Below are 26401 nucleotides of genomic sequence, written 5' to 3'. Positions count from 1 at the left end.
CTGTCAATTCTTGTTAATGACAAAAAAAGGGTTAAATGTGCGGCTATACAACCCACACTGGTCTTCCGGAAACGGGGCGGTGAAGTTGTGGATTATGTGATACTCAAAGTCACTGACTAGATTTCAGGAGCCTCAAGCTTATCTCGGTAAATTTTACTAGAGCGAAAGCTGCAGCTTCGTGCGTTCTTCCTTATAGGTCGGTGTGTGATAGCCTCTAAACTTTTTTGTCGTTGTACCTGAGTCGTCTGCTTTTATGAAGGTGAATTGCAAGTCAGAATCTGATTCAGAGATCACAAAAAAAAACAGGTAAGTTACTGATATTGTTGATGATGCGTGTTTTTAAGAAAATAGTCAGTTTACAAGACAGGTGAATGATGCATCAAAGCACTCCAGTAATTAAGGTTTGGTCGTTTACAGAGTAAGTTGAATTACCAACTTTAAATAGATAGGTAATACTGGCATTGCTTTATTATAATAATGACCGTATTAAACACGGTTTTCTGTAAAAAAAATGGGGTCACTGGTGGTGATGATTGTTTACGAACCCTGCCAACGGAATAAAAGATTCCTCATTGGTACGCTTGCACATTTAATTTTGTAGCTCCTCTTATCCCCCCCCCCCTTTTTTTTTCTTTTTAACTAATATTTACAACTCCGCACCGAAAATATTCGACACTTTTCACAAAAATTTGAGTTCCTTTAGTCATGCATTTTTTTAAAACCAAAAACTTGTTAATAAAAGGTATCTCAAATTCTACCAAACTTGACAAAATAGCAATATATATATATATTTTGTAAAAAGAAACTTTTTTATTTACGTTAATAAGTGGTATTTGAGCCACGAGCTTTTTTTACTGCCCGGCATCTATCGGGCATACTTTCTACAAGCTTATGACACACTTCATCCCCCAACAACTTCCATTCCTGATGAAGTGCAACCTCCAATTCATTAAGATTTTGAAGCTGGGCTCTTCTTTTAGCAATCCTTTGTCCCAGGAGGCGCCAAAGGTTCTCAATCGGATTCAAATCGGGACTTTGAGCGGGCCATCGCTCAAAGCCTGCAATCCCAGCCTTCTCTTTCCACCACCTCGTATATCCTCCTGTATGGCATGGGGCACCGTCTTCTTGGAAAATAAAGTCATGACCATATTTCTCTGTCAATTGTTCAAGCCAAGGGAGAAAGTTTTGACTTAAACAATTGACATATTTTTCTTGATCGACAGACCCTTTTAGTGTCACCAAAGGGCCCAAACCGCCTGCCCAAAAACATCCCCATACCATCACTGATCCCTTACCAAATTTAAATGTTGGTAAAACAAATCTATCCATATACCTTTCACCCTTCTTTCTAATAACTCTCACACCACCGTCGTTGTGCCTGAGTGCGAATCGCGACTCATCGGACCAGATTACCTTCTTCCAGTCATCTAATGTCCAATTCATCTTGTCGTCGACCCATTCTCTTCGCGTTTTTTTATGTCTAAGACTCAAAAACGGTTTTTTGGAAGGTCTGCAAGAATAAAAACCGTTTTTGCGAAGTGCATTCCTCAATGTCGTCAGGCTGATTGGATCGGTAGCCTTCGCAAGATTTTGCATATGAACACTTAAAGGTTCAAAGGAGTCCCTTCGAACTAAAAGCGTCAGGTGATGCTCAGCTCTTGCTGTCAGCTTTGCTGGTCTTCCTGGACGAGGTTGGACAGTCGTGATCCCTTCAGTTCGATACTTTTTTATAATCGTAACAACGGTTGTTCTAGGAACGCCCAATTCTTTGCTGATTTGGGTACCTGTCCATTTGGCATGCTCTGCCAAACCGCAAATGACTCCACGATCGAAATCTGAAAGTTCCTTGCTTTTTCTAGAGACTTTGTTAGTAATGTCAGTAAGTGGCATGATAAATTGTGTAATAAAATATGAAAGAATCGTTGAACGAAGAAAGAGTAGGTTTATTTATTTTTTTGGCTCAAAACGGAAGTGTCGAATATTTTATGTGCGGAGTTGTATAAGGATTGCATCCATGCAAGAACAACAAGATTACTATAGCTACCTTTTAGACACGAATCAGCCAGCACAAAGAACGTCGGAAGGTTATTTCAATAACAACAACTTTCCTGTTCCTGCTGTTTTGGAAAGTGATAAAGGAGAATCGAGTACGTCTGTAGCGTTAAAGGGAGGGACAGATTTTCGAAGAAGAAAGAATTGGAGTGAACGAATTCTAGTAGAGATCACGGGATTATTACATGTGTTGTCACCAACAGGAAAAATTTTGTATTGCTCCGAATCGACACATGAGTTGACTGGGTATCGACCTCATGAGCTTGTTGGACAGGCACTGATGGAGTTTCTGCATGTGGATGATATGGATGTATTCATACGAGATTTCCAAATGTCTTTTCATACCCGTTCGCAAATCAAGACTCATTACCGGTTTCGAAGAAAGGATGATTCTTATGTGATTTTTGAAGTAGTAGGGCATCCTAAAGCGGATATACCAGGGCAGCCACCACAGTCATTTTTTGGTATTGCGCAACCTGTGCCTACGAAGAGTGGAGCATTAATTGACGCGTTTTTGGAATTGAAGGCTGAAAATAACTGGCTCAAGAAACGAATTGATGAATTATCCAACAAATATGGTAAATTAGAAACGATTTCACCTTTGACGCAAGATGAAACAAACGATACAACCCTTGATGGATTTAATGAGGACTGGATGGATACAAATAATTCAGATTTAGACGATTTTATATACAATAACACCAAGGAAGAAATGGGTAATAATCTGCTTGAATCGGAAAGAAAGGATAAATGGAAACCTCGCGTAAGTTTTCTATTATATATAATATATACTGTTACTAACGTAAACTTAGAAAAAGCCAAAGGGTGCTGATGAATATGTTTGTGCTGATTGTGGTACAACTTCATCACCAGAATGGCGTAAAGGACCACATGGACCAAAAACGTAAGTTGTTATTGTTCCCTTATTTGACGGAGATATTCTCTCTTCTTTTTTTTTATTAATATTCACCCTTTTTTATACTCATTAGTTTATGTAACGCATGTGGTCTTCGCTGGGCAAAGAAAAATAAAAAGAGGGATTTGAATGATGACTGAAACGAACAATAGATTCTCCGAGAACACATATAGTGATCATAAGCGGGTTTTTTTATTTTTATTTTTTTAGTATATTTCTCCCTCCCCCTCCCCCTCTTTTTTTTTACTTTTTCTTTTTTTTACCTTTTTTTTTCATCTTCTTTGTACACATGGATTATTCAGACATAGACAGCCGAATGAAAGCGCTAATTGATCGACCAGCTAGTAATCATTTGTTGTCACATATATCGCATCAAGCATCATTAGTTATACCATGTCATCATACGACAGAACAATATAAAAGTCCTATACCACCATTGGCAACGTTTGTCAATCTATTGGCCAGGAGATCCTCTGCTCGCACTGGAACACTCTTGGCATCGCTCGTTCTATTAGATAGATTGAGACAAAGACTAGCGCAATTTGCAAAAGGGATGCCTTGCACTTGTCAGCGAATCTTTTTGGCCACATTAATCGTGACAACAAAGATACTCCATGATACCTCTCCCAAGAACAAGCATTGGACTAAATATGCAGTCTATTTCACATTGCCCGAAGTCAATTTGATGGAAAAGCAACTGCTAGCTCTGATGGTATAATTTAAAAAAAAATCATAACAACGCGTATCATTGATCATAACAAGATACTCCATCAAATTTTAGAATTACCAATTAGTGATCACCCAGAAAGACATGTATTATACCTTTATTAATTATGATAATACCACCGCTTTACAATTGCCTCCCATTTTACCCGACAGACATTATCTGCCAAAATCTGCCTCTTCTTCTTATTGTACCAATAACTCTCTTTCAAACATGATTCTGCAACAAACAGCCCAACACCTCAAAAAGAAGAAGCGGAACAAAAGACTAAACACATCCAATTCGTCTTCCTCCTTATCATCCAATTCTTCCACTGATGACCTATTCGTAGTCACACCAAAGAACTCTCATGATTATCACAAAATACATCATCCTACCACTAACTCTAACTCTTCCATCATGTGGTTAGACCCGATACTACCACACTATCAACATCACCATGGCAACAGTAACTATAACAACCACCGTAACATTATATTTAAAAATTAACATGTACATTTCCCCCCTTTATATTTCTCCTACCTTTTTTTTTTATTTTTTTTTTTTTTTTTTTTGCTTTCTTTTTTTTTTTCCTTCTCCTTAAATTTTTACAACTCACACGCTTCACAATACAACGGCAGTCATTAACGAAACAATTTGTATTTTACACCAAAAGTCCGAAAAAAGATCTTAAAAGTTTGAATTGTCTATCAGAAACGTTAGTTGTAAATCAATTTGTTGTAAATAAATGAAGCAAATTTTCTGAACACCATAAAGTCACTAGTGATTTTTTTATATGTATTGGGGACGCCACTGGTTACTGTAAAACGTATTATCGTCAGGTGCTTTATTTGAATATGACACTTTATGTGGATGATATTAAAAAAAAAAATCCAATTCTACCTGTTTAGCATGATATTCCTATTCGGCTATTATTTGCCTTCATACCACACACCCGATTTGCATACTTTGATGAAAAAAATTCTCGGTATCAATGGGCTTTCAATATTGAACATTGCTTTATTCTCATGTCTGTTACAATTCTAATGACATTACAAAACGAGATTCTTCTCGAGGGTTAGACCCACTTTTTTGAGAGGACCTCCAAGTCTGGCTCGAAATAACATTTTCTTGCATGCCCACGTTTATGGAACTTTTCAAATAGCTCTGTCTATTTTTTTTTTTCATGAAATGATACTTGGTGATACGATATTCACTGTTCCAGATAAATGAAACAGAAGGTTGTACGTTTTAAGCTTGTTAACGTTTGGAACATGATCAAACTCGGTAAACACGATTCATTGTGCGTTTAAAATTCAAAACGTTCTTTTCTGTCCAATCAAGCCTTGTTGTGCCATGAAGTCATATAAACTAAATGCGTGAAACACACTTACGACATTTACCAACCATCCCCTTTGCGTGTACTCTTTATCTACATATTATTTACCTCAAAGGCGGTTCTCAATATAACGGCTTTTTATTTCGGGTTTCGCATTTGCAGCAAAGGGGAATAATAAAAGATGACGGGATCACGCCTGTAGTATCCTAAAGCGGTATAATGTATATTGTTCTACATAATCAGTAAGATAAAATTACGTTACAAGATATGGCATTCAATGCAATGATCAATCGGTCCTCAATTTTGAACGACCTATAGTGCCAACCATTTGTGATAAATCTAAAAAAAAAAAAACAATCGCTCTATAGATTTTTTTTTTTTTGACTCTGTTCCATACTATTCAGTTTACACAAGCTGCCTGCAAAAAACACGTAATATGAGGTCATAATGAGGTATAATTCATCATTTTTGTTTAGTTAAAGTCAGTAGCTGACCTACTGAACAAATAGCACCAAATGGATTAAGCAACGCCAAATGCTTCAACCACTCTGCTAATAGTATATTAAAATCACCCGGATGGCTGGAGACATGCTTTATGCAATTTGACTCAGCTGTACACTATTTTCATAAATTATTCGTGCACGCTTAGAATAAAATTTCAATCAGCCACGGAATAAACAATCGCATAAAAATCAATTAATTTTCCATGTATAGTCTACAAATGAAATGAACGAAAGAGAAATATATCTGTTATCATTAAATGGGTATACTGCTAAAGTAGAAGGAAAATGTTTCATCATATTGAAGGACCCGGATAAGTGCCCTATTGTATGCGTATAATATAACTTTCATTTAAAGCCACTTCATCCAAAAGACTAACCTGCTTGAGTTTGCATTTAAAAATTGAACGATTGAGTTTAGACCAAATAATTATTGTCTTCTTTTTAAGACGCACAAACGAGCAAAACTTGATATTGTTGTTATTCACCCATTAGGGGGGAGAGGGGTAGCAACAACACCCACCCCCCTTATTTTTCTTTTGTCAGTACTTTAGATGTGTTGCGTTACCAAGAATAAATTAAATACCACTACCTCGTCATAAACAACACGCTTATTGGCAACAAATGTATAAATGGGTAAGTATATCGAAAATAATGGATATGGATGCACCAGATTTCCTTCCTTACCTGACACCCTGAAAAGGTATCTAATCTGTTTTTTTTTTGTTAAACCCCAAAAACTAAACGAACAAAAGACCTAAAAGCACTCAGACACGTACACTTTTACTTGAAATAAAGTTTTATTTTATTGTATGTATTAGGGGTATCTCAAGCAATTTTTATTTTACTTTGAATGATATAGAATGAGAGCTAGAAAAAGTGCTTCAAGCGAATTTTATTGTTTTTTGTTTTTCTCCCTTTTAGTAAATTATTTTAAAGTTAGAAATGAACAATGAAATCTTATATAAGTAGTCGGTAAAAAAGTTTACCTCAATCCTTACTCAATTTTTATTTTTCTCTTTCATTGTTATTTTACGTATAACTATCTTTATTCTCAAACTCATAACACTTTTTACGTAAAAAAATAAATATTGTAACAACCAATCCAAAATTGAGTGACATTTATTTAACATGTTACACATAGTTAAAAGATTAATTTCGTGCAGTCAATTATGTCTCAGTTTTGGTATCGGTTGGGTCAATACCAACCAAACAATTGACATTAATCCGACAAAGTGATTTCTGTCGGGTGGAACAATACCATGCAAAGATTGACAATCGAATTTGCTTAACTTGAATATAGTGGGGGGATGGGTTGACTTTAAATCTTGTAGTAACACATTTTGTGATGTAAGCTGCAAGCAACTATTTAAAGTTATGCAAACATCACGTTCTCCGATGACAATTGTTATTTTTTTTTGTGGAACTTCAAACTTTGTACATTATGCAATTCATCAAATAAACAAACGATGCAAATCGTGGCTAAACAAATAACTTAATTACTGAATGATCTCATGTATCTGAAACTAAAAGCTTAATCTATTATTACTTTTGAGGTCTTTATAAACATTTGTATTTAACGCTTCGGGAATTGTCAGGGTTGATCCTACACTACTCGCACAAAAACACACAAAAACACACACATACACACACATATACACACATATACACACATACACAAAAGGGTAAGGTTTCATAAACGTTACTCGTTGCATATAGCAAATTATTCGATGTATAAGGGAATATTATGAGGAAAGTATATTCTATTTTATTTTATTTTATTATAGAAATAGTAGAAAAACAGCGCTATGTATCTTTTTGTCTAAGTATTTCCCGTATCAGACCTCACAGTAGAGTAAACCAGCGCAATTCGCTACGGCCAAGCATTAGAATTAATTACGCAGAGCAGTCGCGTTGTTCCTGTATTTTTACAGCTTGCATAACCTTTTGAAAAAAATTAGATACGGGTATGCTTAATAAGATATTGTTTTTGTGTACCTACTGTTAAACTGACTTAATGGTCCGGGAATAGAGGTGGTTAAGCTGATATAAAAAACATTTAAAGTGCACCTAAGAAATACGTCCAAATGATAGCCTATAATAGATATGCATGTTTGGATTTCAAAGAACTAAAATAAAGCAATATATGGTTAAAAAATTTGGCATGACAAGTATGGGAGTAAAGCATTACATTTTAGAAAGTTTGAACAAAAAGAAAGAAAAGATATTAAAAAAGCCGAAATAATTGTTTCCTTCTTTTATATTTTCTTCTACACCGGAGGCAACTGATGCTTCGTAATATGCATGAGTGGAATAATACTTAAAAGACTTGATAGTATGTTTGTCAATAAAAATCACGTTAAACCCTAAAAATTGAAAGTCCATTTATACTAGTCAGGTACCAAAGGTCATACACAGTTTCGGTCCCAATTGGAATATCACAAAAAAACATAATATTGAATGAGAGCTCATCTGTGTATATATGATTATTTCACGTTTTTCATCCAGAAATTACTTATTCTAAATATGACTAGACCTACCAACCCCTCTTCAAGATATTCTTCTTTGCCTAACAGAGCAACTAGAAGTCGTAGTAGCTCCGTCTCGTCGGTGACAGACAATATTCAACAAGAAGATATGGTATCTATTGCTCCCATGAATACGTCGCAATTAAGCAGCAGAGATGATTCAGCAACTGTTGGTGCCTTTGTAAAATGTTTTCAGATAACAGGAATTAAAAATGATCTGAACAGTATAAAAAATGAGGTCAAGGAAGCCATCGTTACCGGAGAAATTTTGAGGGCACGACTTGACATGGTGGAAGATAAAATTGACAAAATATTGTCTATTCTTTCCGGTGAAGCTGCTGTTTCTTCAGCTACCCCCGCATTGACTAATGGAAATGTACCTCCTTTCCAAATAGGGGGTGCACTTTACAATAGTTTGTCGGTATGTCACCAAGAATAGAGAACCGTTCATATATCTAATCTACCTTGTAATTATAGGCCTGGATTAAAACGTCCATTGCTAACCAGAAGGTTGGTAATCTGGAGTGGAACCTATCTAAGGCATTTATGACGGTAGAGAACACCCGTATAACTAAAAATATTATCGATTTTGTTGGTGCTCAAATCACATTGTCAACCAAAAAGAACTGGACGGAATCCATTACCTACAACGATCTTCAAAACAAGATCAGAAATGTCTTTCGCCGTAAGCAGGATAACGAAAAGCAATCTCCCGCAGCAAAGCTTTTAAAAAATAAGAAAAGTACAAGAAAGGGAAGAAGAATTTCTGTAAGTTACGAATATGCAAGGCGTTTCCAAGGTTAATATTTAATATAATTGTAGAAATGCAAGCACAGAAAAAACGTGATGGTCAACGAGGAGTATGGCAAAAAAATGAGAGATGCTTATGGTGATGACATAGAGAAGCTCTTGATAGAGCAACTCCAAAGTGACGAGGAAAGCACGGATTCGGAAATAGGGATGACCGAAAAAAACTCACGCTTGCGGGTTATGGTGCCCCATTGGCGCACAAATGAGGTATACAATATGAGTGTATTCCTATTAATAGAATACATACTAAATCAATTCGTCTTTAGGCTCGTCGCGCCTTTCAACATTTCGATGAGTATGATCTCATTTTGAGAAAAAACGCCCAAAAAGAAAAGGAGACAAAGGATACGGGACGTTTCAAGCATGTGGTGATCAAGCCCGAATTTCTAAATCAGGCACCCGACTGGGCCCGAGTTCCTGAATTGTAAATAAACAATTTTTTTCTTCTTTTTTAATCTGCTCCCCCTTTTCCAACAACAATTTTTTACATATTCATAGTGGTTTATTGAAATTAAAAAAGGGCATAGGTGAATTAGCTTAAACATATATTTTTTTTTCTTGAGGAATTATTACAATGCAGCCGTTTTGAATTCGTGGATTACTAGAATTGTCAGAACTACATGCAACCGTGATTGCGTTGTGTATTCTATGTACAGGTAAAATCGAATGAACATTTGTATTTTCATAGCCTTTGCATATTTCCATAGTTTCATTTTCTAAAATGTTGTTACCAGGGTTGACGGGGATAAACCACCGTACGAAAGCGAATGTGTGGGGGGTAACACTGCCGTTAACATTTACGACGTGTTGAAAGAAATATTGTATCTCGCCGTAAAAGCAGGCAACGGACTCCGACGAATGATTGTTTTTAAAGAATGTTTGAATATACGCACCTTTCATCGATCTTGCCATACGGCTTTTGTACATAATATCAGATTGAAATTGTTTGGATATTCTGGCGTCGGCACCAACATAAATTGAAGGAATGTTATTGGAAAGTGAATTACCATGGTTGTTGCATAGATTTGTCGTGGTTAAATGAAAGAGATTGGTGAATGAACGATTTGGGTAGCATAGAGTGTAATATTCAATAAGAAGCATATGGTGTGAAGGATCGAGCGGAGTGGATTTAATTTCATCAAAGTTAGTAGGGATAATATTCGGATGAGAGTATAGCATTTCTGATCCGGTCACCACACCTCCCGAATTGGTATATTCATAGGAAGACAATTTGTAAAAATTAATGCGATCTTGAGGACTGGAGCTTGTGTATAAGGATTGGTTGATAGCGCTGGTGTTGTGGAGAATGTGGGCTTGATCTTTAGAAATGATATTGGTGCTTGTTAATTGTTTAATGAGAGACGAGATATGAATGCTTTCCAAAAAATTTGTCATGTACGAAGTTTGAATTGATCGAAGGTTTCTATTCTCTGTCGACTGCTTTAGGACACCATTCATTCTTTCGAGAGAGAAACAAGAAGTGTTGAATGTACTGCCATAGTATTCAATATTTTCTGACAGGTGGAGGACGTAATGATAGTTAGGTTTGATTGCCTCAGGGCCGAAAAGTACCACATAGTCTTTGCAAAAACAGCGGAAGAGTTCTCGTGCTTCGAATGCCTGGGCTGTAGTAATCGCGGGTTGTACAACAATTCTACAAGCTTGCACAAATTGTAACCAGTTTGCATAATGCTTTTTATGAAATCCATCAACTAATCTATCAGAAACAATCATGTACTTTAAGACATATTCGGAATAGTGCAAGGTCCAGATTTCGAATTCGATGCCCTTCATATAAGAAAAACCTCCTTTTATTTTGGCATGTATAGAGCTGCAACCGTTGGGCGTGATGATACTTGAAGCGAGTGCGGCCATACTGGAACATTTTTACACAAGGTTAGTAATGACATTTGCGTATATATAGTGTCATAAATTTATAATACCTCTGATAGTGTTGTGGTTTAAAAAATCCAAATTCTTCATACTTTGACATAATTGATTTTGCAAGACCCAGCCAAATGCAATGTAAATGATCCTGGGTGGTAGCTTTTACAAGATCAAGGTACCTCAAACTCCTTAAAACGCTATATCTCATACCGTGGGCCCTGTCTTGGCGATGTCTTTCGGCGTTATTATGGCTATTTAACCACTTGTCGGATTGAATGTCATTCAGCTTCTTATTGGCGTTTGCAGGATAATGCACAGCATCAAAGCCGGAATAATCCAAATTAGATGTGTCAGGAAAAACTTTAAACGATCTATCACATCGGAAACATGATCGCGTAGAAGAAAATCCAGTAAATCCGCTCAATTTTCGTTGCATGGGTAAATCGCACAAGATTTGATACAAACAGGCTCTGACAGTAGCACCGTAATCTTGGCCATGTTTTCCAGAGTTGAATGTAGACATTTGAACACCAAAATACAAGGAGCGAAGTTGGTTTGTAACAATGGATAATAGGCGTTGTGTTTGACAAGTGTTGGGTTCATGCGGTCCTTCGATTAATGCAAGCAGTATCGTGTTTTCTTTCTTTATGCGTTCCTCGACTGGTAAATTATTTACTTGCAGATAAAAAGCGACGCAAGAAGCGGAGGTAGTATCATATGGTTGGAATCCATCTATGTTTAACTGGGTTGTAAGTATATCTCGTCTTTACCTTTTTTTTTTTTTTTTTTTTTTTTTTTTTTTGTATTCTAACCTGCATTCAATGTCAAACATAAAGATCTACTGCTGTTTACAAAAGGGTCGCCACTGGGAGAAAGAATGCTTCTCCACATTTTTCCCTGGGAGCAATGGTACATCATATCAGTTGGGTTTACAGCCTCTTCAAAACTACGCCATTCTTCACACTTCTCCTCGAATCCTTCTCTCAGATACAACTTTTGGATCGAACTTATAAGACAATGGTATACAAACTTTTTGATTGGAGTATCGGAACCGTTTTGAAATAATGGGGTTTGACAAGGTACTTTTTTGAGGATATTGATAAATGTACATATTTGTGGAGGCCCAGGCTGTGTTAACCCGTTGCTTGTAGCATAAAGATAAACTGAATAGCATTTAGGACAAGTTGCGTAGACAGTCATATCTTTGGTAAGATCGATAAATCCAGTTTGAAGCTTGATCGTGGGTAACGATTTTGGAAACTCAAAATTGCTGAATAGCATACGGAACAGATCAAGTAATTTGTGTGTAGCGATGATAGTCAAGAAGTCCATTTGGAATATAAGTACAAAACAACAAATAAACAAGTAAGTGGGATCTTGTGGTATTCTGGGATGATTATTTTGTTGGACTACGATTGTTTCAATAAAGTTGCAAATATTTATTCCGAAATTCAAGCCTACCTTTTTTTATGATAAATTTTTCACCTTGATCATCCAAATCATCTAGCATTTTGAGAACTTCATCGGTCCAATATATCTCACTGCTGCTTTCGACAATAACCTGATTTTCATTATCATCATTTGCATCAATGCTATAGGATTGATCAAAGATAAAGCCTTCTTCATAATCGCGCTCATCATCTTGAAACATTACTCAGCATCATGTTATAAATCATTTTTTGTATGCATACCTGAAGAGCATTCATCCTGAAAATGGTTATCAACTTGAGTCGAACTGATATTAACATGTGCAAACTCTGCTTCAATAACAGATACGTTCAAACGTGAAAATTCTAAGCTGGTGTCTACTACGGCGTCATCTATTAAAATTTCTGTTAGTATAGATTACAGTTTGTTGTAGGTAAATATCTGATGAGGGTTACACACTTTCTTCTAGTTCATCCAAACTTCTTTTGGAAGCTGCCGCCTTTTGGCATGACTCCTCGTACATTTTTTTTTCGGCATGTCGTGTAGCAGTATTGATTGGAACTGAGCAACCGCCACACTTGTTGCAATGGCAAATCTTGGTCCTTTTTTTTGTAGAAGACATTATGATAGATGATGGAATTTGTACCCGGTTTTTTTACTTTATATACAGGGCAACAAAGACGTGCCCAATATACCAATAGAAAATTTACTGACACATGGTCACACTAAGTCGGATTAGTTGTCAATGCAACTGTTTGAAAGGCTGAGAGTGGTACACAACTCCCATCGCACCTCTTTTTTTTTCATGTATGATGAAACGACAGAAGAAATAATGTCACACGACATTTTTGATGCATCATAACGACGTTTTCGCTTTAAAAATTACTTTCTATGTCCAATCGTATTAGGCATTATTTGTACATTTTATTTAGCTCAAGCAGATATGCTTTATTGTGCAACCTGAAAAATAATCATAGGATACTATTACATATAACATATTCTTTTTATGCTTTAATGCTAATCTTGAAGCAATAAAAACTACTTTTACAGATAAAAAAATGGAGTGTAAATGTATGCTCTATAAAATACACAATATCCATCAGGTATAAAATAATTCAACCAAAGTTTTTTTGTTTGTATTTTTTGTGAGAAACTTTATCTTGGTTTTTTTTTATTATTGCACGTTCTACTTATTGTTCTGTGAGTATATCAAGCTCTGATGAATTGAGCAATGTTCAGATTTTATCTTTAATGATAACTGATATCAAAAATCTTTGGAACATTTCATAAATATTCAACAATGTCGCATCTTTTGGGAAACACATGACATACATTGCTGCATTAATTACGTACTCAAGCAACATAAACCCACCATTTGTTTTTCAGGAGCTGATATAATTGGCTTTGGACGGTGAGTCAAATAAACTTGTCGGTATTGTTCTTTTTAAACAAAAACGATGCTATTCCGGCATATTGGTTATATCACGAATTTGCGTTTTTAACACTGTGTTAATATAGCAAACTTCTTACTTCAAATAACTGCCCTTTTTTTACCAGCATGGACTCTGATAGATCCTTGTCTGGTATGCCGGGCACACCTGGAAGCAATATGAGTACATCTAGTTTTTTTTTTTTGGCTCCTGGCGATCGTATTTTATCTGTCAAATGCTCTATTAATGGTATTGGTTGGAACCCAGAGTGACGTGAAAGGCTCGAAGAATATGTAGTGATAGTCCGCAACATAACTACACACGTATAATCACTCTCAAAGTACATTTTTTTGTGCGTGCCATTCAAGAAGACGAGAACTTTGATATCAGGCAATTTATGGATCGTGATTTTTTTGGGGAGGTGTGGCTCAAACTGACTCGGTATGCACGTAGAGGGGCTGGTGGAAGAACTGCGGCGACTCCTGCATTCATTGACACATATCTTGATGACTATTTGGAGGCCACTGATTTTGTTCCACCAGATTTTTGTTATGGTCAGCAAACATCTTTAATCGAAGGAGCAAAGATCTTTACAGCTTATAGCAACAATGTTCAAATGCGTTTGGGAAGTCATATCAGACAAGCTGTTAACCATCTACTTCGTATTCGACAAAGAAAAGCCGAATTACCTGCTGATAGAAGACGTGAAGACTTAATTGATGCACTGATAAAATCTGAAATCTACAGAGAAATAACTGAGCCGGCGACAAGATTTAAGGAACTTATAACTAGAAGATTACCTCAAGATTTCGTATTGGACGGAGAGCAGTTCCAGGACCCTATCTACAACAACGCTCTTGAAACTCTTCGCCCTGTCCTAACAAGCTATCCCGTTGACTACCGGTTTCGTGGGAATAGCATTTATTATGATTCCAAAGCAAGACCAGTTGAGCATATGCGAGCTTTTTACGAACTGGCTTTATCATTTATTGATATAGAATTACCTGTGTTTAATTGCTTCCCATTACGCCGCTCTTGGATTCCTTGCTACACAACCATCGATTCAAAAATTCTTTGTCAAAACATTCTTGGTCGTCGCTGGACTAATCGTTAAAATAAGATAGCACTCTGGCGTGAAGTGATTAACCTAAACTCGGATGCACCTAAACACCAAGAAAATGGCGAGCTCCAGTTTAGAGAAACTATTCAAACGGATGGAGTAGGTGTAACTGTGATCAAGAAAAGAATGGATCGTGAAAGCAGATACACTGCTCGTTTTGCTGTTGTGATTAAACCAACTCAGTACATTTCACAAGAGATTGCTCAAGAAACTGTTGGAAGATGTGTTACAATTGATCCTGGACGAAGAGATTTGCTATTCTGTGTACATGAAAACTCTACCGCAAACAATCCAAACAAGTTTCGCTTTACCAAACAGTACCAAGACAAGTTTGAAAAAATTAAAAAATACCGTCGAATCCGTGAAGCTGTGAAACCCGCTAGAGTAGCAGCCGCTGAAAGGCTTTTGATTAATTATGATTCCTTGTATAGAGATGAATTTGAACAGTATCTTGAAAACAAGTCCAATATGACAGGCATCATCCAAAACCACTATGTCAACTTCCGAACCAACAATTGTACTGCTCATCCTTTGCAAAGAAAACTGCGGCTATCTGCCTATATTAGAAGACAGCAAGGAAACGAGGATCTTATTTCAAAACTAGATGAACAGTTTGGTGTCGAAGCTGTTTATGTCATGGGTAACTGGTCTGCTCCTAATACAAGATTCCATGAGCCGACCCGGGGCATTGGTTTCCGTCGGTTGCCTCAAAAAGTTGGTAAAAGGGTGTACTTGATTGATGATTTTAGAACAAGTCAGTGCTGCCCAGCCTGTGAACTTAGAAGTCTTGAAACGTTTCGGATGGTCAATAACCCGCACCCTCATAGACGAAGAGCAAATCCTTGTGTAATTAGACATGGTCTTAAGGTATGTTGATTTTACTTTTTAATAATTTTTTTTTTGTTCTTGTGACAAATGTACAAATCAAAATTGTAAAGCCATGACTCATAACATATATAGGATTGTTCCTCGTCTATGTGATAGTGATATGATTGCTTGCTTAAACATGGTTAATATTGTTCGTTCAATTCGTACTGAAAACGGTATTCCCCCAAGGTTTCGACGTGGAGAGGCTGTGTGTACACGTAATTATTCAAAAGTTTTTCCCCTAAAACTTAGGTCGGGTACATCTTCTAAACAACCACTACACTTACTCACTTGATAATAAATATTGCCCCACTGTGTTTTGAGACACATAAAGTTGGCCAAACGTGAGTACCTAAATATTGAAATTTAAGAATATTTTGATACGGCTCTTAAAGGTATGACTTCTCTGTTTGTCGCAAGGCAGGGAGAACACTACTGCTGTTGTATATACGATGCTTATACTGGTAAACCTAAAACTGTTGGACAACGTACCTTAAAAGTCAAATCATCACACAAGAACAGTTGCAAGAAATAATGAGAGCTGCTTTTGTGTTAGATGACTACTAAAGACCAAATTACTCAGTTGCATTGGATTAGAAGTTGATCATATATTGTTTATTTTTCGGTTGTGTCACATGAATGTTATTAAAGACAGTAAAATTCATATGATTTGACATAATCAGTATCGAGATTTCGATATTGAAGGGTAGTCAATTGTACCAGCCGAGTAATCTGTTCTGAAATCGTCCTCCTCTCTGATTGACTCTATGGCAATTGGTTACTTTTAAATAAGCGAGGCATAAGAAATGAAGACGTTACCTCTAGATTAGCATAAAACAGTTGTACGTCTGGAAAGGGTTGCAGGAGTGTATGTAGTTCGTTTTTACTGATGTTCCATTTTTCAGGAATATCCACTGTAGTTGATGTTTTTTTAGCTTCTGTAATTATTTAGTGATTGATTGTGTTTGGAAGATATACCTTTGGAAACAACAATGGCCAGATGGTGCGTTATGTATTTTGATGTCATTCTATTCAGGGCTTCCTCCAATAGGTCCAGACTGTATCTATTGACCATATCCACCATAATCAAAATATAGTCTACTCGAGGCAATTCATGCTGGGGTATCTCGGTGGCAGTGTTGCTAGATCGCAAATGAGGTTAAAACGTTGTGCGTGTGTGTAAAAATAATAATAATACACTTGAAAAAAGACTTGTCGACATTGTAGTAATTCCTTTGCTAAAGTTTGTTTACCAGAGAATGTAGGGCCTATCAACTACAGTTGTGTCAATGGTTCAAACTCAAGTGATCAATTGAATGGAGGATCTACCATTAACTCGAAAGGTCTACGTGTATATTGTGGTCTAAGCATTTTTCAAAAGAAATAATCAAAAGGTGGTGTAACAAAGGCTTATAAACCGCCTAAAAAAAAAAGGCCAATGATGTCATCAGCGGTGTTTTTTTTGGCACCATTCCAGCTTTTTTTTTTTTTTTTTTTTTTTTGTTCTGGTGAGTTGTATCGCGCGCGCAACACTGAACCATTTTTTTGGAATTTTTTTTTATTTTTATTTTATTTTTTTGCGACGGAGGGTAAAGGGTAAATATTATTCTTCTTTTCATGTTTTCAAAAATGAGTGTATTAAATCATGATTCCTTAGCCTTTTCTTCATTCTTTTTCTTGTAACCATTAAAATATCAACGATCCTGACATGGATAACACTCCATCCTCCTCTGCCCCTACAGCAGCCACACCAGAACAATTAAGCTTAAGCTCACTGACCACAGAAAAGTTGAACATTGTTCTTCAGGTAAAAAAAAATAAAAAAGATAAATACCTGTCCCTCCAGTTTGTAACACTTTAATCAGAGAGCAAAACAGCTGAAAGCCAATGGGGAAGTTGAAGACGGTCGAAACGAATTCTCGCAGCTCATGAACTTGCTTCGCTTGCTTCAACAAGCCAACGCACAACAGCAACAACAGCAACAACAGCAACAACAGCAACAACAACAGCAGCAACAGCAACAGCAACAACAGCAACAGCAACAGCAACAGCAACAGCAACAGCAACAGCAACAGCAACAGCAACAGCAACAGCAACAGCAACAGCAACAGCAACAGCAACAGCAACAGCAACAGCAACAGCAGCAACAGCAGCCAAAACCACAGACGTTAGCTCCTGCTCCTGTAGACACAAAACTTCAAACTATACTTCCTGCCAATGAAGCACACGCATTAACTCCAGCTGAAATGCAACAACAGCAGTTACAATTACTTCAACAGCATTTGTTACAGCAGCAGCAGCAACAGCAACAGCAACAGCAGCAACAACAACAACAGCAACAAACCCGTAAGTCCGCGTATTGCCTATTTTTTTCTTCTTCTTGGCGTACTAAACTTTACATGCGATAGCTACTCCTCCCCCTCCAACTCCAGCAGCACCTACAACACCCAACGGATCGCAAATGAACTTGCAATACCAAATGCTCGCTTACAACCTCCTGTCACAAAACCTCAATAATAAATCCGATTCAGATGCACCTATAGAAACCTTGTCGGGTGTAGAGGAAGTGCCCAAGACGATGGCCGAACGACTTGTGGAAGCCATTTATCAACAGTCGGTGGATTTTATCAGTTTGAGGACCAACAATGCTTTTTTGGCAGCTTCGGGACAGAATACGACGAGCGTAGCACCCCCTTTAACAGCATTAGAACTTTTATCGGGACAGCCTAGATCCCACGCTCATGCATCGAGACAACAACGTTTGTTATTACCCGATATTGCACCTAGAGGACTTTCACCGTATACAGTATTACAGGAACGAGAGAAACGGATTGAGCATCGTGCGCAGGAGAAAACAAAACTCTTGGAAGCTAGCATGGATCAAGATATGAGACAACCGTTAGGTTACTTGCTGACAGAATATTATGATGAGACGGTCAAGACGGCATCACCTGCTAAATTAAAGACAATTGTCCAATTACGATCTTTACAGTTACGTCAAAAGCAAACCAAGTTACGTGAAGAGATTGTTAAAAATATGGAGGAGGCAAATCGATTAGCAAACTCGGTGGATCGTACCGCCTATCGAAAGATTATGAAACAAACCTTACGTGAAGCTAAATTGACGGAGAAATTAGAACGACAACAACGTATGGACCGCGAAAAGAAGGAAAAGCAACGTCACCTGGATTATTTGCAGACTGTATGTAATCAAGGCCGTGACTTGATTACATGGCATAAATCACATCAGGCAAAAATGGGTAAATTGGGTAAAGCTATCTTGCAATTTCATGCACACATTGATAAAGAGGAACAAAGAAGATCCGATAAACGTTCCAAGGACCGTATTAGAGCTCTCCGTAACGATGATGAAGAGGCGTACTTAAAGTTAATTGATGAGGCCAAGGATACTCGTTTGACTTTACTTTTGAGACAAACTGGTACTTATCTCGAATCATTGACAAAAGCTGTGGTAGATCAACAAACAGAAAACTTGAATTTCCAAAATGACGAAGAAGATGATCAAGAGGAAATTGATGAGGAAATGATGTTGACCGTAAGTTTTTTTTTTTTTTTTTTTTTTTTTTTTCATTCTTGATTACCATAATTATATGTACTCATATCTATAAATAGGATTCCCATGGTAACAAGGTGGATTATTATAGAATGGCGCATCGTATCCAAGAAAAGGTTTCCCAGCCTGCAATGATGACAGGTGGTAAACTTAAAGATTATCAGGTAACATACATGTATAATAATTGTGACCATGTGCACCAGTTGGGCTTATACTTTTATACTTTATTTATAGGTCAAGGGTTTACAATGGATGGTATCACTTTATAATAATCGCTTGAACGGAATTCTTGCTGATGAAATGGGATTGGGTAAAACTATTCAGACGATCAGTCTCGTGACTTATCTAATTGAAAGCAAGCAACAGAACGGTCCCTTTTTAATCATTGTCCCACTTTCGTAAGTTTACCCGCTACAATATAACATAAGAAGGACTAAAAAGAAAATGCTTTTAAATTTAGGACATTGACAAATTGGGCGCTTGAATTTGAGAAATGGGCACCTTCTGTTACAATGATTTGCTACAAAGGTACACCAGATGTGCGTAAAGATATCCAGAAACGAGAGATCAAGCATCGCAACTTTCAAGTGCTTTTGACCACATTTGATTACATTATCAAGGATCGACCTGTGCTTTCAAAAATCAAATGGCAATACATGATTATTGATGAAGGACATCGTATGAAGAATACACAATCCAAATTGAATCTTGTGCTGAGACAGTTTTACTTTGCTCGTTATCGATTGATTTTAACCGGTACTCCGTTGCAGGTAATACATAGATTCAAGTTTTATTTAATGGAGTATTGATAGTGTGTCATCACATAGAATAATTTACCCGAATTGTGGGCATTGCTGAACTTTATTTTACCCAAAATTTTCAACTCTGTAAAGAGTTTTGAAGAATGGTTCAATACACCTTTTTCGAATCAAGGTGTACAAGATAAAGTGGAACTGAATGAAGAAGAACAATTGTTGATTATTAAACGTCTTCATAAGGTAAAAGAAAGATGTGCTGTGTGTGACATAATAATATGTAGATTAATTTGAATTTTTCTTGTGAAGGTGCTGCGTCCGTTCTTATTGCGACGATTGAAAAAGGATGTAGAATCAGAATTACCGGACAAGGTTGAAACTGTAATCAAATGTAAATTATCTGCACTGCAAGCAAGATTGTATTTCCAAATGAAGAAGTATGGTGTGTTATTTGGAAGCAGTTCTGCGAATGGGTAATATATAAGAAAGTTTTTTATATAGGAGAAAACTTATAAAAGAAATCTAGAAAAACAAGCATCAAGGGCTTAAATAATGCGATTATGCAGCTGCGTAAAATATGTAACCATCCCTTTGTGTTTGAGGAGGTAGAGCGAGTGATTAATCCTTACAAGATCAGTAATGAATTACTTTATCGTGTTTCTGGTAAATTCGATCTGTTGGATCGTATGCTTCCCAAATTGCGGGCCACTGGACATAGAGTAAAGTAACTCCCCTATTTGTGATTTAGATGCAAACACATGTATTTTCTCTTATACTAACTTTACTAAATCTTAAGGTCTTGATCTTTTTTCAAATGACACAAATCATGGACATTATGGAGGATTTCTGTATCTATCGAGGATTTAGACATTTACGTTTGGATGGTTCCACCAAGTCAGACGATCGGTCCAACCTGTTGCAAGTGTTTAATGCGCCAGATTCACCCTACTTTATGTTTCTTTTGAGTACAAGAGCCGGTGGTTTAGGTTTGAATTTGCAAACAGCTGACACCGTCATTATTTTCGACTCAGATTGGTAAAAAAAAAAACTATATACATATTGTACATGTATCATTCTTGTTTTGCTAACAGAAAATCTATCTCAGGAACCCGCATCAGGATCTTCAGGCTCAAGATCGTGCACATCGTATTGGACAGACCAAGGAGGTGCGAATCTTCCGGTTGATTACAGAAGATTCTGTGGAGGAGAGTATCCTGGCGCGAGCGCAATATAAATTGGATATTGATGGTAAAGTAATTCAAGCGGGTAAATTTGATCATCGCAGTACAGAAGAGGATCGAGAAGCATTTCTGAGGTCGCTTTTGGAAGACAAAGGAAACCCTGTGGAAGAAGCGAGAGAGGCAGAAGAAGAAAGTCAGGAGTTGGATGATGAAGAATTAAACACGATTTTAAAACGTTCGGACGCCGAATACGCCATCTTTCAAAAGATGGATCTGGAAAGACAGCGCATGGACGCTGAAGATTGGAAGCGTAAATATGGCGACAACGGAAAGAAACCTGAACGACTAATTCAAGACTGGGAATTGCCTGATATTTATCGATATGATCACATGGCGGAATATCAGAATGCAGTGGACGATTCTGTCATGGGTAGAGGCCAAAGATCTAGAGATAGCGTAAGATACGATGATGGTATGACTGAAAAGCAATGGTTACGACAAATAGAGAAGGATGAAGATGAGAATAAATCAAATAAGCGCGCCAAACCTAATTACCCGTAACGTGTATATATAAAAGGATTTAAGTGGTAGAATGTGACATAAACAGAAAAAATTTAAAAATAAAATAAAATCTTGTCAAATCGTTAGTTCCGTGTCACCTTCTTTAAACGTTGCACACGTGTATTAGACGATTTGCATTTATGCGACCATACAAAAAAAACAATGAATCGTTGCCTTGCAAATACTCCAATCAGGTGCGTTTAAAAAGTTCGTGATGTAGGTTGATTGGTAGTTTCCTAATTATTGTCCTCCCCCACTCCTAATTCTTTTGTATAAATAGATCCGAATTCTTACTTTTTTGGCTTCTCTCTCTCTCTCTTTCTTTTAATCTCTTTTTTCTATATATCCCAAATGCAAAATCACGGTGAAATCTCCATCGACACACCTCCTTCAAAAGATGCTTGGCCTTCCAGTTATTATGGGCGTACTCGTCGCATTGATTTAGAGAAATTCTATCACGACCTTTTAAAAAATAGCAACCACGATGAAAGCAGTAGTGATGATGAAGAAGACGAGCAAGTTAACCATATTAGCGTAGTTGGTGTAACATCTACCATTACAAAGACAAAGTCAACCAAAAAGGTCTCATTCTCCACAGAACCACCCACGGTGTATGAATATGAGGCAGAATACGATGAACCCACAAGAAAGGGTGACTCATTATTTGACGATGGGTGGCCGGGAAGAACAAAGAAGGCAATGAAGTCTAGTGGATTTATTGATTTCAAGTCTAAAATTGAGGCTAAATTAGGAGCCATCAATGACCCTTCGTTGATCTCACAATTAGATACGATATGTAATGAGCCCATCACCACAACATACGGTGGTTATCGACAACGTAAAAGTCCGCTTGTGCAGAAGCTAAATCTTCGCCCAATCCCGAACAGTGAAAAATTAGTTCAGCCCAGTCTTTTGATGGATGACACCCCTTCCCCTTCCAGTTCATATACTGACTCCCCACTCACACCAAGGGATTCTTATTCGTTACTTGAGCCTTCTGTTTCTTCTGCTTCTACCTCTTCAAGTAGCATTCTTTCGCCTGGTGGTAGTAAATGGTTAAATCGCACTTTATCAAGAATTCGAAATAATTCTCCATCACGATCAAAATAACTCTTTTTTTTTATCTTGTAAATACCCCCCATAACACACCCATTTTTATTCTTCCGTATACAGTACCTTCTCAATAATTAAAATTTTCATTTCATCACCCCCCAAAAATAACTATCCAATGAAATCGCATTGTCTTTTAAAGACAATTGTTGTTGATGTTGTCCAAATTAAGAAAAAGCTTTTTATATATTTTGGAGCGTTTTTTCGTTGTTGTATACTTTATAACTTTTTCTCTTTTTCTCTTTTAAACAACAATAAAAGATGGCATCCAGTAGTTCTGTTGCTGTTACCTCTTTGGATTATTCAACAAGTGAAAGTCAACCACCTTACAGAATATTAAATAGAATGTCCACCTTATTTGGAGGTAAAAAGAAGACGACTGTCAACCATGGTGCTTCCTCTTCATCATCCTCTGCGCCATTGCCCGATGATAATGATAATGATACACTGGTTGCTTCACAGGTAGACTCGCTGTTTCAAGAAGAGAGAAATACATCCTGTGTAGATTCTATGTATTCTTCACTTCAATCTCGTAGCTCTCGATATCGTCCAGCACCTACTAATCCAGATACACCTGCACCACTTCGGACCGTCCAACTGATGGACCCCGTTGTCCACTTACCTACACCTCCTCCTCCTGCTCCTCTTTCTCCACCCATCAAAGAGAATCCGCCCACTCCTCCATCACCCACACCTTCTACTTTACGAAAATCAACCCCTCCACCAGGCACCTCTTCACAAAAGGTTGAAGATGTGGAAGCCCAGTTCAAGCTGTTACTGGTAAAAAAGCAAACTTTAATTTGGAACACCGTTTTATTTTATTTGTCTTTCTAACTTCATTTTCCAGCGTGAATATGCTCCTTCAGCCGACCATATGAGCAACGTCAATAACTTAACCTTTGAACAAAAAGAAATGTTATTAAGATCCTCACGTTCACCTGCTTTACTTCGTAAAAATTCAACATTCTCTCATGTAATGCCTTCTTTTTCGTTAAAAGCGACGTTTGGCATGAAGAAATCCAAACCCCACAAGCAAGTCAACAATCCTGATTTTTTTTATAATTCACCCTATGCAGAGCCCAACAATAAGAGCGACGCTACATTAAGCTTGCCTGTGGATTTGAAGCCAAACAATACTGCGCCCGCTGGAAGGTATGGTCGTACAAGAGCTGCTTTACCCAATAGCCAGGAATCATATGGAAGAAGTACATCACGAAGCAAGCTCAAGTCAACGCCCGAATACTTTGTGCATCTGTTGAGAGAAACCCACGTAAGAGAGTTAGATGACGCTGAAGTACTCGATCTGCGTGTGTTCTTGAGAAGTGTTGTTGTGAGTTGGACGAGTGAATTCTTGGCTCAAGGAGGATACGAAGCCATTGCCAATCTTTTTAAGCAAATGAAAGAAGCTCCTAAACGGTAAACTAAAAAGAACGTAACATGATTGAAATATATATTTATATTTTTATTATTTATATATAACATAGACTTGCTAATGATAACCGTATGTTACAACATCTGGGCAAATGCCTTAAAACTATCATGACGCATCAATCAATGGGTACGCAAATTGTACTTACTAATCCTAGCGCCCTATTCCATATCCGCGATATACTATTTGGTCCAGCCAGTAAAAAGCAAAAGCAAGTGTACGGACTGGATATTACCACACGCAGTCTATTGCTCAATCTTTTATGTACATTAGCCACACTCCAGACTAATCGTACACCGCAAGTAGAGTACGTCCATGGCTATGATGTACTCCGACGTCTCTTACTGGACCGCCCTGCTGATCGATTGTATGAAGAGGAGGATAAGAAAAATCAGCCTAAACATGTCTCACCCTTTCCTATCTCGTTAAAGACAGATCCTAAAGAAATCTTGCAAATGATTATGGAGAAGGATCCTAACGGAGAGGCGATTGGTCAAGAATATGAATGGGACTGTGACGAGTTAAAGCCTCGTTATACATCTTGGATGCGAGAATTGCAGTATACGGTGGAGAGACATATTGAAACCATCACGTTTTTGGCACAAGTGTTGAACTATGACTTTAGAAGTGCGTACCGACAAATTAAACAAAGACAAAACTTGACTGAACAAGAAGCTGCAGCAGCTGCAGCGGCTCATCCTGATGCTTCAGGCGCGGTAATGACGGAAGAAGGCGTGGTGGATTATATTGTACGTACATGATTTGAAACATGGGCTTTAAGTCATTTTTTTTTTTTACTAACCTCATGATACAATTAGATCACTCATCTGCGACTGATTCGTACCGTGGTCACGACACAGCCAACTACATACACTGGATGCTATGATGAACGTGAACAAGAAAAGATGAGACGAGAATTAATGTTATCTGGCTTTGATAAAATATCTAAGGTAAAAAAAAAAAAAAGATAAACCTATCAAGTAATTCAATACAGCTGACAATCAATGATAGATTTTAATCCAGTGTCCTCATCCTACGGTTCGGTCTTCCTATATTAATTACTTGAGACCGCTTATGAGTCCATGTGCTGACTTATCTGTTCCTTTGGATCCAGTTCAAGATGTATTTGCATCACCACCACCTTTGCCTATGCGTCGAGATGTAGAAGGAGGATCAGACAATGAAGAGGATGATGATGACAGTCTGTATGATGATTATGAGCTTTCAGTGTACGCTAATGAAAATGCGGATCCTGAAAGTAATGTTTTAGGTGAAAGACAATGGAGCTACGAAGAAGATCCTTATTACGATGATATATTCCAAGACGAAGAATATATCGAGGATCATTTCAACTCTGAAAACGAGTCAGATATATCTGCTGGTAATTTTTCTGAAGATGAAGCATCATCTAAGCCAGCTACTACTACTCGTGTGATCAATTTGTTTGATCAACAATCTTGAATATTTATTTTCTCTCTCTCTCTTGCTATATACCATACACACACACCCTTTTCATCAATATTATTTTTCCCCCTTGTGCATTACTTTCTTTTTTTGAAACATTATATAAATTCAATTCCACCTTCTCTCTTTTTAATTATTGTGAATTAATAATTCTGATACTGTTTTTCTTTTTTTTCTTTTTTACCTGTGCGTCCCCGCACCATGCCATGCAGTTTAAAAAACAACATGAACCCTAAAAATAACTGTCCATTATTTTTTAGGCTTAGATTTTTATGAAACATTGATGAACAGGTCATGATGTCTTTATTTTTAATGATTTCAAAAGTATTATTAGGTACATGTTAAAAGGGGAGGGAGAAATAGTGTGTGTTAATTACACTGTAAAGTTTTTTTGTTCGCTTGTGTCGAGTTGACAGAATGTACCCTTTTCTTCAATAAAATAAGACCTCCTTGAGTTTTCCGGGCTACATTAAAATTAGGCTTACAACTTTGCATCATGAGTATGTGATGATGATGTGCATGAAAAAAAATCGTACATTGTAATTTTAAAACTATCCGTGTCAATGTAACTTGCATAATCAGTATACAGTCCAGCATTTAAAGTGACTACAGCATTATAAGTGCATCAGACATACAGTTGTATACCAACAATGTAAACTATTCTTAGTTATCCCTTAATGGAAACGATTAACTTTGGGTAATAGACGAGAAATGAGAAATTTGGCCTATTTCATTTGTTTGTGCAAA

At 37.2% G+C, this 26401-nt stretch overlaps 8 protein-coding genes across 8 annotated transcripts; 6 read left to right on the top strand and 2 right to left on the bottom strand.

The window, feature by feature from the left end:
* Positions 1-2149: 2149 nt before the first annotated feature.
* On the top strand, positions 2150-3108 carry EV154DRAFT_403590 (putative white collar 2 protein; the record flags this gene model as incomplete). Its single annotated transcript, XM_051595326.1, has 3 exons — positions 2150-2815; positions 2865-2956; positions 3042-3108. Coding segments are annotated over 3 exons (825 nt in total), but the record flags the coding sequence as incomplete, so codon positions are not given.
* A 176-nt stretch (positions 3109-3284) lies between these two features.
* On the top strand, positions 3285-3686 carry EV154DRAFT_413669 (uncharacterized protein; the record flags this gene model as incomplete). The annotated part of the gene is made up of 1 exon (XM_051595574.1): positions 3285-3686. The coding sequence occupies one exon, from the start codon at positions 3285-3287 to the stop codon at positions 3684-3686; it is 402 nt and encodes a 133-aa protein (XP_051461583.1).
* A 10035-nt stretch (positions 3687-13721) lies between these two features.
* EV154DRAFT_542092 (uncharacterized protein) lies at positions 13722-15925 on the top strand (the record flags this gene model as incomplete). Its single annotated transcript, XM_051604505.1, has 5 exons — positions 13722-13842; positions 13935-14034; positions 14512-14684; positions 14718-15353; positions 15652-15925. 5 exons carry the CDS (start codon positions 13722-13724, stop codon positions 15873-15875), a joined length of 1254 nt encoding a protein of 417 aa, XP_051461582.1. The 3' UTR covers positions 15876-15925.
* Positions 15926-16072: 147 nt separating this feature from the next.
* EV154DRAFT_496107 (uncharacterized protein) lies at positions 16073-16949 on the bottom strand. Its single transcript, XM_051600119.1, has 5 exons — positions 16910-16949; positions 16779-16855; positions 16559-16722; positions 16400-16494; positions 16073-16345 (listed from the first exon to the last, which is right to left on the bottom strand). Exons 1-5 carry the CDS (start codon positions 16910-16912, stop codon positions 16226-16228), a joined length of 459 nt encoding a protein of 152 aa, XP_051461581.1. The 5' UTR covers positions 16913-16949; the 3' UTR covers positions 16073-16225.
* A 161-nt stretch (positions 16950-17110) lies between these two features.
* EV154DRAFT_496103 (uncharacterized protein) lies at positions 17111-17628 on the bottom strand (the record flags this gene model as incomplete). The annotated part of the gene is made up of 1 exon (XM_051600118.1): positions 17111-17628. A coding segment is annotated over one exon (297 nt), but the record flags the coding sequence as incomplete, so codon positions are not given.
* Positions 17629-17899: 271 nt separating this feature from the next.
* Positions 17900-21964, top strand: EV154DRAFT_496099 (SNF2 family N-terminal domain-containing protein). The gene is made up of 10 exons (XM_051600117.1): positions 17900-19136; positions 19214-19318; positions 19389-19552; positions 19615-19924; positions 19982-20152; positions 20219-20382; positions 20436-20628; positions 20706-20944; positions 21015-21845; positions 21932-21964. Exons 1-9 carry the CDS (start codon positions 18042-18044, stop codon positions 21649-21651), a joined length of 3078 nt encoding a protein of 1025 aa, XP_051461579.1. The 5' UTR covers positions 17900-18041; the 3' UTR covers positions 21652-21845; positions 21932-21964.
* A 38-nt stretch (positions 21965-22002) lies between these two features.
* On the top strand, positions 22003-22761 carry EV154DRAFT_477612 (uncharacterized protein; the record flags this gene model as incomplete). The annotated part of the gene is made up of 1 exon (XM_051598117.1): positions 22003-22761. The coding sequence occupies one exon, from the start codon at positions 22003-22005 to the stop codon at positions 22759-22761; it is 759 nt and encodes a 252-aa protein (XP_051461578.1).
* A 261-nt stretch (positions 22762-23022) lies between these two features.
* Positions 23023-25651, top strand: EV154DRAFT_477611 (armadillo-type protein; the record flags this gene model as incomplete). Its single annotated transcript, XM_051598116.1, has 5 exons — positions 23023-23541; positions 23609-24177; positions 24246-24939; positions 25009-25140; positions 25202-25651. 5 exons carry the CDS (start codon positions 23023-23025, stop codon positions 25649-25651), a joined length of 2364 nt encoding a protein of 787 aa, XP_051461577.1.
* Positions 25652-26401: the final 750 nt, after the last annotated feature.

Source organism: Mucor mucedo (genome assembly GCF_025094135.1).
Source record: "Mucor mucedo strain NRRL 3635 chromosome Unknown EV154scaffold_12, whole genome shotgun sequence".
In the NCBI taxonomy this organism is placed as follows: Eukaryota; Fungi; Mucoromycota; class Mucoromycetes; order Mucorales; family Mucoraceae; genus Mucor; species Mucor mucedo.
This window is presented reverse-complemented; position numbering and strand designations above follow the sequence as displayed.